The following is a 12,659-nucleotide window of genomic DNA, read 5'->3' on the forward strand; positions in this document are numbered from 1 at the left end:
TGTGTGGTGTGTGTGGTGTGTGGGGGGGTGGTGTACGTGTGTGTGCGGTGTGTGTGTGGTGTGTGTGTGTGTGAGGTGTGTGTGGGTGTGTGTGAAGTGTGTGTGTGTGAGGTGTGTGTGTGAGGTGTGTGTGGGTGTGTGTGTGAAGTGCGTGTGTGTGGTGTGTGTGGGGGTGTGTGTACGTGTGGTGTGTGTGGTGTGTGTGTGTGCGAGGTGTGTGGGGGTGTGTGTGTGCAGTGTGTGTGTGTGGTGTGTGCGGTGTGTGTGGGGGGGGTGTGTGTGTGGAGTTAAAGGGTCGAACGTGTCTCTGTTCCTGTTCTGTACCGCTAGCCCACGCGGCTGGACGGCACTCCCATTTCCACCGCCCCCTCACGGGACAGGGGAGTCTGACTTCACACACTCTCCGACACACTCTCTCTCAGGCTGTGCTGTTACCTTTCATTATGATTTTTATTGTGGTAAAATATACACAACATAGAATTTGTCATTTTAACACTGCTTCGGTGTGCCGTTCAGTGGCACTGAGCCCGTTCACTCTGGTGTGCCGCCGTCACCACCCCCCCGTCTGCAGAGCCCTTCATCTTCCCAAACGGAGACTCTGTCCCCAGTACAGAGCGCCGCCGCCCCCCCACAACCCACGTTAGCCCCTGGCACCCACCATTCTGCTTTCAGTCTCTACGGGTTTGACTACTCTAGGTACTTCAGATAAGCACTGCATCATTATTGTAAGTTAACAAAAAAGAGAAAGAATTAAACCTCATGTTTCCTTTCCCCCAAAAAGTCACCCAAAGGGGAATAGCTGAATTTTCTCCAGCAGTGTTGAGCCAGTACTGAAGAGAAAGTTCCCAGGAGACAACCTTGTGCTTCACACCTCTGCTGGCTTCCCTAGGGCCTGTTCACTTGATTCCATCTCTGTGCTGTGACGAGGCCTGCAGCGTGGACCGGGTGACTCTTGGCTGTAGGGTGCATTCCAAGGCCACTCTTCAGGAGAGGTAACGCGGGATTTTTAATCCATATAATGTCATATTCCCTTGTGCAAATATGCATTCTACTAGTTTACCAATTTTCGTGTCAAGCTATAAGACATCATATTTAAAAAATATTACTGATGACATTCCGGACATCGGAGGGGGACAAATCCTTGGCAAGAGGTACATGAGTCTCTGAGGGTTACTGATATCCAGTGCGACATTCTTTATACTTTACACTCCATTAATTTTGTTTTTGTCTCATATTCATGATTTGTGACACTTCTGTCATGTGTAAGTAATTTGTAACATGTCATTTACTCCTAGAATTTTAGAATAGCCATCAAGAAACTCAGTTAAGACCCAGGAAACTGCCTGTTTTAGACATTGGGTTAAGTATAACTATACTGGTTAGAAATATGTACACAAATTCAGTTTGAAAGTAAGTGGAATAATTAAACTTACTGTATGGAAGCAAGTTTCTAACAAAGGAAGCACTAGAATCCTAATATAATCAATTGCTCTTTCATCTGGAAAACTTAAAAGCAGAGCTGGGTGTTGCTTTGTAGTGGTGTTTTTCCTCCCCGTAGATGACTTGAACAGCTTTTGAATGTGTGTTCAGACACACAGGTCCAGCGGGGGAAACGGTGCCCACGTTCTTTGGGTCCCTTTCGAGGTCCATCTGTGGTGAGTTTTCAGACGCCTGGCCTCTGATGCAAAATCCCATGTGTGGCGACATCTCTCTTTGTGACTCTTATCCCGAACTCTCTGGAGGAGATACTCATTCTCTCAACCCAGAAAACGAAAGCTCGTCCTCCTTGGATTCAAACAGTAGTCAGGATTTGGTTGGTGGAGCTGTTCCGATTCATTCTGAGAACTTTACAGAAACTACTGATCCCTCTAGACGTAACCACTCGCTGACAGAGCCAGTGCTGACTCAGGATACGCTGACGACCAGAAGCCAGCTGCATCACGAGAGTGGCGACATCGTCAGCCTGACCACGCAGACGTCCCTCCAGGTAAGGCAGTGACTGGCCTTGAGAAGGACACGGCATTGACTCATGCCAGACCCAGGGGATGGGAACCCGGCTCACCATAGAATGTGGGGAGACCGGATGAGAAGGCTTTTCCATCTTTCATTACTTCTTGCTCTTATATGTATGGAGAATATATTTTAAATTAAATTTCAAGAGTCTTTTTTTTTTTTTTTTAACTAACGGGTACTCTGTAAAGTCATAATGAGCAGCTGCATTCTTTTACTCCTTGCAAATCCAAGTACTTAGCACAGCACCCCTAGCTCCGTTCCTGATTGAGAGAGATAGTCAAGGGAGCATCTTCTAAACAGTTCCTCACCTTCATTTACCCTATGATGTTTTCTGCCCAATACTTAAATGCACTTCATTCACCATCAGGTTAATGGCAATTTAGATCTCCCGAAGCTTCTCTTTTCCCTCTCTGTTCCTGTTTTTTCGAGATTGCTCTGCTTTGACTGATCGGTTTGGCTAGAAATTGATTGTCGGTTGTGATCCAGGTCCAAATACTGCAGAAGAACTTTCTAGAAAGAAGGTTTAAAATCAGGTTTGCAAGGAGATGGTGACTACAGAGAGCTGGGGCTTTCAGGCAGGCTGCAAGGCTAGAGGCAGAGAAGTGTCAGGCAAACCTGGGCACCATCCCTGCTCTCCCCTTCTGGCGAGGATGTGGCTGTTCCTGAATTTGACTTAATGTCTACAAGCATTTCCCTAATATAAGCATATATACTGTTGGAATACATTCTTTTGGGGAAAAAAAAAATGATGCCAGCCTTTAGTATAAAAGGGCCTAGTCACAGCAAGAGTGAGGCTCCCAGGCGCCACGAGGTCCTGCCTGCACACCCTGCCTTGCTCTCACTGCTCATGGGCAGCCAGCTCAGGGGCTCCAGGTCTTGGGGAGGCGCTCTGGCATGTTCTGCGTCTGCTCTCGAGACGGGCCTCCATTTCCACGAGGTCATGTACCCTGGTCTCATGATGTTAGACACAGTCGGAAGTCAGAGTGTGAATGGAGATGTGTTCCTTTCAAGAATAGCGCATAGGTTATATGTTGATCTAAATCTGCAATACTTTTTCTCTGAACTACAAATTCCATAGAGAATTTATAGGGAGTTCTATGCAGAAAGCATTTGTTGGCTTTGGAGAAAAATAATTTTGTTTTTCTCAAATAAAGGAAGAAGAGCTAAGGGAAGAAAAGCAAACAAATTAGGCATTTAAAATGTAAAATACTGGGGGGCCTGGGTGGCTCATTCGGTTAAGTGTCTGCCTTCTGCTCAGGTCATGATCCCAGGGTCCTGGAATCCAGCCCCAAGTCAAGTTGGGCTCCCTGCGCAGCGGGGAGCCTGCTTCTCCCTCTGCCTCTGCCCCTCCCCCTGGCTCGTGTTCTCTCTCGAGAGCTCTCTCTCTCAAATAAGTAAATAAATAAGATCTTTTAAAAAATAAAATAAAATAAAATGTAAAATACATACCTCTGTAGTGGAGAAAGAGTCTTTACTTGACCTTGTTCTTCTGAGCCATCCCATAATTTGTTTAACTTCCATGATAACAGTAAGAAAAGGCAAGAGTTAGCCGAGTTGCGAGTAGGCCCAGGAACAGACCGTGGCCCACAGGCCGTGGGGGCTGAGCATGTGTGCTGCCCTGAGGAGGAGGTGACAGGCCCTGAGAGCAGGGGAGAGAGGCAGAGAGGTCCTGCCCCTTCAGCAGCTAACCCCACCTCCCCAGTCAGATGCCTTGCCAAATAGTCTAAAATACAAGTCTTGGGAGACTCTTAAAATTAAATCTGAGACACAATTTCATTACAAGATGCTGAAGTTTCTTTGATATCAAGTCAATTGGTTTTGATCATAAACCTGCTTTACCTTCACAAATGTTGTTAGGGGCAAATCTGAGTAGCTAGAATTGTGTTTCCAGTGACTATCTACGGTTTTTCAGAGTACTGTCAGCAAATAAAATCACCACTCATCTTAATTGTGTAGCTCGTCCCCAGTTTTGTGATGTAAATTCTACGACTAAGGAGTGAAACATCTCGATTTCAAGTCATAGCAAAACCAACTCATTCTCTACCTTTTTCTGTTTGTGTTGTTGGTGAGGTGGGGGTAGGAGTAAGCATTATTATTACAGCCATATGAATGTAAAATCGTTTAGTGTAGAAGATTGGTGTATATAATGGCATTAACTTCTTTTCAAAGACAATTGTCAAGGTAATCATGATCTACATAAAGATATTTTCAACTCAGATTATTATGACAAGAAAGTTATAATTATATGTAAAATGAATGAGAAAATGTTACCTTCAAGATACACAATGTAATTTATTAGTGAAAGGTTTATTAGCCTTCTAAGATGTGTTGTCTTATAATTATTAGATACTTTGGTAAATATAAATGAGGCATTCTGAATTCAGGAAAGGAATTTTTAAAAAGTGAATCGTTTCAGTTTTCCCCCTATAATTAAAGACAACAAATAATATTTTGAACCCATTTTAAGAGATAATCTTATCCAGGTTCTGAAAAGCCCTTTGTCTTTGGTTGCATTTACTGAGTGTGTGATATTTAGTGAGTGAACCTTAATCTTTGAAGGCAAATAAGAGAGACACAACTGTACATCTTTGGGAGATTGACCCTCTTCTTTGTTTCAAGAGCCGGCCAAGTATTTAGCTCAACAGTTCTATTTTTTTTCAATCCATTAGATTCCAAAAGGCAATTCAGACTTCCTCTTAACATGCTGATTCTACAAGGTAGGGAACATACTTACTTCTCATAAAGAATTTCCTTTCAGCAGCTTGGTATTAGGAACCAAAGGACTTTCAGTTCCTTGAGTTTGTGTTTAGTTAGCTTGGTCCATGGGCTCATTCATAATTCAGGAAAGCACAGAATTTCTGTTTGAGAAATGCATAAGGGCAGCTAGAGCCTATATATAGTGCCCCCCGCCCCCAGTTTTAGTGATTACTATTTATTTATTTCCAGTGGAACTTGAAATTCCTACCTAGGCATTCACTCATATTTTCAGGTTTTTTAACCTCAATTCCCTCCTTTTATCCAGCTGTATTGAGATATAATTGACATTTGCCATTGTGTGAGCTAAGGTGTGCAATATGATGATTTGATACACATCTGTATTGCAAAATGCACAATGGCAATTTTGTTACTTACAGGGTCAGATTGCTAATGCATGATGCGTTTGTTTCCAAAAACTGTATTTTTACACAGCAGTTTTCTTGTGGCTGGTTTAAGACCACCCAGAATCTGATGATGATAGTTCTGGTGCAGGATAAAGCAAATAGGTGGAAGAAGCTTCTTTAGTCTGAATGACTCAGTTCTAATCAAATTTTCCCTATACACACCTCCCCAGAAAGGAACAGACCGAAGATATTTGGGACATCATTTGCTAAGGTACTTGGGAGAATGAGGCCAGCCTGTTTACTTACAGGAAAAGCTCTTTTTGGTGATGTTTTTAGCCGTCATTGGAAATGTCAACATGAAATAATAGAAGGAATGGTAGAAAAGGTATGAGATGATCTGGATTCTAGTTGCTCAGTCCTTGAAAATACCTATTTTTTTTTCCATGTTGGCAAAATGAGTATCATTTGTCTCCCACGGTAGCATTAATGAGGTTATTATGGTCATACCAATTAATCAACATATTTGATGAAACTATCTCAGATTATTGAGAGTTCTTTCAGAAGCTTCTATTTCTAGATTCTCTCCTTTGACCTAGGGAAAAAAAAAAATCTTTTCCTGTAAACTTACCTGATATGTCACCAATGCCAAATTAGTGGTAAATAAGTGAATGAAAGCTTACTGCATAAAATGAAGGTTCTATTCACTTGCAGTAACGTGCCTTTGGCCGATGCCTCCAGAAGTCAGGTTGCTGCCCTTCTATGATAAGGGACAGATCTACACCACTTTGCTGAGGATATTTGCCCTAGGAAGAATGTGAGCCTTCCAGGAAGATCATTAAAAGAGAAATCATTTCTAAACCACCTCTAAACTTTCTCCAGTGGGTTAGCAGAAGTTTTAAATGCAAAGAATGAGAGTGTCACTATTTATTAATCGTCTTTGTTCTTTCAAAGAAGAGACTAAAAGGATCCTAATAACATCTTTACCTACAAATGCTTCAAAAGAGTGCAACATAGAAACAAGCTTTAAATGTTTGAATGGGGTCGAAAATGAGCAAAAGAATCGTTTGTTAATACATTTTGTTTCCTATGGGTCACATTATCATCTCTGCAGTGTTATTTGGAAATAACACTGGGATGGAAATATCATCTTTGCAGTGTTATTTGGTGAGTGACTGTGAGTTGTTATAAAATCTTTGTTTTATTCTCAGAGTACATATGTACCTGGATATTCAAACACCATTAATGATCTGCTGGTCCATATGTTATTGAAGTCATGTGTACTACTAGTAAAAGTTATTTACAATAATTTTTAACAATGATAGCTCAGTAGCTTTCATTTGTAAGGTATTGTTTTTCAAGCTTTCCTTTCTGTTGCTGTTTTAGGAAGCTTAAAGGACTTGCTTCTTTCTGCAGTAGAAGAATATGGATGGAACCCAGCGGGCACTCACCCCTCCTCTTAGGCTTATGGACTGAGCACAGTCTGGACCCTGTGTGGCTTCTGGAGGAAAAAAAATAAATCTGAACCAAACTGATGGCATTTTAAGCCTTTCAACCAGTTGCTTCTGAGCCAGACCAGCTGTAAGCTGAAACCTCAAGGAAAAACAAGAAAAGACTCCAGGCACTCATGATACTCTGCATCTTTCCTAAACAAGAAGCTTCCATGCCACAAGCGTAACTTCAAAGGCTGATGGCTCGAGTTCGCAGCCTCCGAGATTATGAGCATATAACAAGAAACAGAAATGCATTCATGCTTATTTTCATGGCGAGTGTGGTTTTACCAGACTGAAGACCCAGAGTATAAGTTTTCATTTACACTTTCTTTCCAGAAATAATTTCGTATAGCCGATTATCCTACTAAAAGTCAGTGTCATATTAGTTACCTTAGTTTTTATGTAGAGTGGTTCAAAAATGAGTGTTTGTATTTGATGAAGCTCACTTTTTCATCATCTGATTAGCTTCGGAGGTTAGAATAGACTTCATACTGCCTGCCTAAATCAGGGGTTTGTTAGATGAAGTTAACTAGCCTAACTAGGAATCAGAGGAGAGCAAGTCTTTTCCAGAATCGACACTTGTAGCCTTAGCCACTGAACCCCTGCTGGAGCTAGCGGGGAGAGGGGCCTGAGCTGGGGAAGTGGTGTGGAAAGAGTGCCCACCGCCCTGCATGAAAAACCACTTAGCACACGTATCCTAGAGACTTGTATACAATGATTAACATATTTCTGTGAAAATCAGTTGATACAGAAGCATTTGTTAGTTCTGTCCCTGTGATTGAGCTTAGAAGATCCAGAATTCCTCTCTTATAGAAGAGTGATAATTTATAAAGACAATGGTTTCTTTTCCTCCACCCCGCCCCCACCTCCTGCCTCTGACAACCACCAACCTGTTCTCTCTACCTGTGAGTTTGTTTTTGTTTTTGCTTTTTTGCATTGTATCTGATACCAAGGGCTTTAGAAATTACTGCCTATCTTGTTCCTCTACTACTGAAATGTAACACCACGTATGTCATCTTAGGAGACTACACTACATACTAGAAGCCCAATTTGTAAGCGGCCTATAGGTGAACAGTTCCTCAGGGTCCTCATGGAGTCTGACCAAGTAGTCCTCCGACCGTGCACATTTCGTTAGCACAGTAATCTCCTACCTTAGCCAGTGATGCTGGACTTAAGTGTGGTGTCAGGCGCCCCATCCCTGATATTTACACACTAGAATTTTCTCTACGGCTAAGATAGAAATGAACCCAGTTCAGTCATGAACCGGGAGACGGTTCATTTGCTCTTAATTTTTATGCCCTGGAGAGGAATTACTAGAGCAGGATTTATCTGTTTCCTCCTTGAACCTACATGATCAGCTCTGGCCTTTGTCTTTTAACTGATTACTATTAGCTGAGTCACATTTGCACTTAAAGAAGTCAAACATGACTGTGTTTGAGTGCACTAAAATACTTGGTTTCACAGTCGCCCCCTCTCCCCCCGATCCGTGTCTTTTACCTAATATTAAACTGAACATGCAAAAACTCTTAGGACATTTTTCTTTCTTCTCACTTACTAGACCATGCTTTTCTCTCTCTCTAAGACATGAGGAAAATCTAATGAGCCCTCTTCCTCATGGCTGGGCCAGTTTCTCTCCCCCTTAGTCTTAGGCTCTAATATGTGTGGATTAGCTTGCCTGGGCTCCGTTCTTCTCGGGACCTCAGTTCCTTGAACCAAAATAAGAAATTGGAGTAGTCTCAGGGCGACCCATAATCTTTTGTGTCCATCTAGTGCCCTCTTTTCTTTTCCTCTCTTAACATTAACCAATGGTTTTTAAACTTTGATAACTCGCCAGCTCTTATGAGAGTTGCCTTTAGGAAAGTCATGTAAAATATTTAGGATTTGACCACAAGATGTCTATGAAAATGCACGCTAGAGTTTCCTCAAGTGGCTTCACTGTAATTCACATATGCATGCCATTGTTTGCAAGCTGATCGTTTTGTTTTGACAGAGGGATGATCAAAGTCGGCCAGGGTTGTGTTCCTTCTGGTGACCTGAATATATTTTCCACATGTAGAAACCCTCCTCGACTTCAAAGACAAATACTTGCTGGAGAAAGCTAGATGGATGGGCATGAGACTGTAGCCCCAAACCCTGAATCATCACTTTGGATCACTAAGGAAATGCTTAGGTTGAAAGTCGATTTCATTTGATACTGCATTTGAAAACTCCTGGGGCTGTTTTACCAAGATGAAGACATTTTACCACCGCCCACTGCAGAAACATATAATAATGTTAGATTCTATAGTCTGTGTAAACACTTGAGAGGGAAAGCCCAGTCTGCATTTTGCACAGTTGGAATACCCTACAGCGCTCGCAGGAACTCGGCCGTGAGGGTACAGGTCCCAGGAAATCATCATCGGGTCTGGGAGTGAGAATCGGGGTGACTTCGAATGTTGCAGAAACCCACCAACAAGAATGAGACAAGGATTTGGGGAACGACCATGTAAAGGCATGGTTTTCTCATTTTGTGTATATGGAATATGTTTTTCAAATATAGTTTTCTACTTTAGATAAAACGTTAAGTTGCTATTACCTAGTTAAGCTCTATTGTCTGTGCTAAGGGTAAAAAAAAAATGTTGAAAAGAAAATGAAAAAAGCCCATCATTGCTTGAAGGTCGCCAGCTTGAATCGATTTAGATGTCATCGTTACTATTTTGCATACTGGAATTTATAAATTTGTAAATTTTCATTTTCTTATACAATAGTTTTGTAATGCCCTTTTTTATATGTGAATAAAATTGTTACCTGGTATTAGTATTGACATGTCCAGTACAAAAATGATTGGTGATGAGAAAACGGATTTGCTCTCCTCCCTTGCTCTCCATATGGGGGCCTTGCTAAGTCCTGATCCTTCCAGTTTAACCCTTCTGGCCCTTCAAATGTTATGAGGGGGATTTGAAATCCTTCCTGGTGAGCTGGTTGTATTTCTCAGGCATGTCGAGCTACTGAAGAATGCTGTGAGTTATTTGAGAAGCTTTGGCATCGAGATTTTATTATGATCTCTTCTTTTTCCTCCTTCATTTTATGACATAAAGAGGGACAGAATGAGAGGAAGGGGAGGTTTGATATTCATTCTTTCCGGAGGTCAGTAGGGTGTTCTGCAGAGGAGAGGACTAACTCCCATAGAGTAGCACTGGTCACTGAACGAGTTTCTTCTTTCCTTCCCAGCTTCTGACCTGCCTTCCCTTCAGTAAAGCTTTTAACGCTGTTACTAGATTTTGAGAGAGGACTTAAACTCCCTGAGAAAAAAATTGGGTTATTTTAAAGTGACACCATATTCTCTCAGCTTGTTAGTCTGTGGTGTTAAATGACACTATGGATTCCCTGAAGGGGAGGACATTAGCTTCTTTCCCCCTTCCACACCTCCACCCACACCCCAGCTCCTTGGCTCAAGTACCCTTTTCCTGTGTGCGTGCAGTCTGGTTGGGCTTGTGGGTACCATCCTCTCTCTGAGAAAAGGAACTCAAAGCTCGCACGGTTCTAACAGGAGGGCTGCAGCACTCTGTAGTCACATAAACAACTTATTTTTCATTATTACCACTATCATGAAGGTCTCTTTGCAGTTGGCTTCTTGTCATTCTCAATTTGTCTATTTGTCCCATTTTACCTTGAGGAGGTATTGTCTGATTTTCTTAAAAGCTATTTGACATCCGATAAGCTATGTACACGCAGGTTAAATTTATCATCAGTCATCTTGAAACTGAACAACAGGCTGAGAATTTCCAAAATCTTCTATAATATCTAAGAAATTTCGGTATGGGAGGTATGTGATTCTAGTCGTGTAATTAGACAGAATCAAGTCAACAGCTCACAGTAATGGTGGTAATGTCACATTTCCGCCAGAGGAAGGTCACGGGGTCTCTCCTGTAGAGATCAAGCAGATCAGGGTCCGGTCTGCCCATAAACCAGCAGGGGTATTTGAATTAGTGTGATTTATGGCTGCTTTCAAATTAGCCTCTCCAGAAGACATGAATTTTAAAAACCACTTTCTCTGCAACCATGGGTGGTCTTGTGAAGCAGGTTTCAATTATTAGTCCTTAAAGACAGGATTTTGTCTTTTTATCTTAATTTCTAATGGCATTAACTAGTCCTACTGAACACAGAACTAGCTATGTTCTGTCAGTTTTGTTTGGTGTTGAGTTGAGCCAGCAGAACTCTGCAGAGGGATTTTCCTTACCTGGGTTGACTGTTTACAGTCAACAGAAGATCTACAGAACAGTCCATTGGCAATCCTTTAATAGCAGGTTAGGGAGGCCGGCTCCTCTCAGCCAGGCGCATATCACCTGCTTGGTGTTATCAGATACGAATTGTTTCCCTTGAAGTTCTAAACACAAATTTAGTTCCTCTTGGAAGCCTCGTTCTGAGAAGATCATGTTTCCTATGTCCGTCCTTCCTCCCTTCCTTCCTTCCCTCCTTCCTTCCCTCCTCCATTCATCCATCCATCCATCCATCCATCCGTTCATTCATTCATCCAGTATACACGTGTATACAGTAGTTGCATAAAGTATGTACTTGGTTGCAAATGCAATGCCTGGGCTAAAGCAAACAAGGAAATATCAGGGAGAGAAACCTTTTAAATTTTTATAGAATAGGTCTTTGTTGTAAAGACCTAAGTGCAAATTCTTCTGAGGCAGGGGGAGCAGTGACATCCCGGGGAAGGTCTGAGCGGCCCGGCAGCTGGGGGAGGTTCCAGGTAAGCCAGGAAGGACACTGTACCCCCCCCACAGGGACGGGTGGAAGGAGCTAGCACGTGGAGAAACCCTGCTTGCTCTGGAAGTGCCGAGAAGTGCCGTGTGGTGGGAGGGTGAGGAGCAAGGGGAAGTTGCTGAGGCCTGAGTGCCAGGTGTCTAGTGTTCTCTGCCCTGGGCCTTCTTGAACTTGACCCTGTAGGGAATTTACTTCCCTTCCCACAAGTGAGTGACATGACATAAAAACTCGAAAATCTCTGGTCTTTCAGAAGCTTGGAAGTCATCAAACTAGGCAAGGTAGACCTCTTTCTAGACTCAGAATAATCCCAGTCATTGAGAGGACATGGCCACAGGGCTGGGGCGCGAGGGGTGGACCGTCAGTCCCTGGTTAGGAAATACTGACCTGAGATCTTTCTCCTGTCATCGAGGTCACCTTGGTCCTTCTGATTTTGAGAGGGATAGCGCTGAACATGAGATCTATGTGTAGGACTTGGCTGAACCCCCTGCTAACATCAAATCAACACTCTGACCAAGTCCCTGAGAAGACGTAAGTCAGCGATGATGAATCCTACTCCCCTCCCCCACCCGCCCCAGCTCGTGCAGCCACGCCCTCCCAGAGCCCGAGGACAGAGTCACCCACCAACCATGGCCTTTCTGTCCTGAGCCTGTGGCTCAGACTCCTGGTCCGGCTTGACCCTGAGCTCCAGGCACCCCTGTCATCACATCTGAGTGAACTTCTAGGGTGAAATGTGTTTGTCCCCCCATTTCTCAGTCTTAGCCAGGCACCTTCACCCAGGAGCTAACATCTTGCCTGATCATTTTTTTCTCAGCTCCTTGCCCTTGTCTTAGAAATGTTGCTGCTTTGCCCTTTGTTCCTTGCGTGGCTGAGCAGCCACTCCCAGGAGATCCAGAAGGAGGCTGGCCTCTGGTTTTGCATGGCAGCAACTCTTGGAGGCCTGTGCCTGTCACTTTTCCTGCTTCTTCACCTTCTGTCACTTCCACAAGGCGCCACGGTGTCCATGGCTGTGACCCATCTGCTCCCCAGCACTGGGCATGCCTGCTGGGACACAAAGCTGCAGGCCACATCTCTTCGGATATTTCAACCTCAGATAAGTCCACTGAGAGGTAAACAAACGGGCCAGCTCAAGATGGAGCGAGGAGCCATGCAGAGAACCCCAGATCCTCCCCGAATCCTGTTCTCACCCTTGAGGGAGTTCACCCATGTGTTCTTTGGGGGCCCAGATCAAACAGGCAGCGGGCCGTTGCAATCATGTGATGAAGAGTTGGCATCTTTCTGTAGAATATTTATTTATTTATTTATTTAT

The 12,659-nt window shown here is 43.3% G+C and overlaps 1 protein-coding gene across 1 annotated transcript in view; it reads left to right on the top strand.

Annotated features, from left to right (window-relative positions):
* TNFRSF19 (TNF receptor superfamily member 19) overlaps positions 1-5,019 on the top strand; it is a 75,527-nt gene extending 70,508 nt beyond the window's left edge. Inside the window, exons 7-9 of the mRNA XM_081815277.1 lie at positions 837-992; positions 1,591-1,987; positions 4,683-5,019. Coding sequence (XP_081671403.1) covers positions 837-992; positions 1,591-1,987; positions 4,683-4,721 — 592 coding nt within the window. The 3' untranslated portion in view covers positions 4,722-5,019. The remainder of the gene's footprint in view (positions 1-836; positions 993-1,590; positions 1,988-4,682) is intronic.
* Positions 5,020-12,659: the final 7,640 nt, after the last annotated feature.

Source organism: Leptonychotes weddellii, chromosome 3, assembly GCF_054177405.1.
Source record: "Leptonychotes weddellii isolate Sample4059 chromosome 3, ASM5417740v2, whole genome shotgun sequence".
Classification (NCBI taxonomy): domain Eukaryota; kingdom Metazoa; phylum Chordata; class Mammalia; order Carnivora; family Phocidae; genus Leptonychotes; species Leptonychotes weddellii.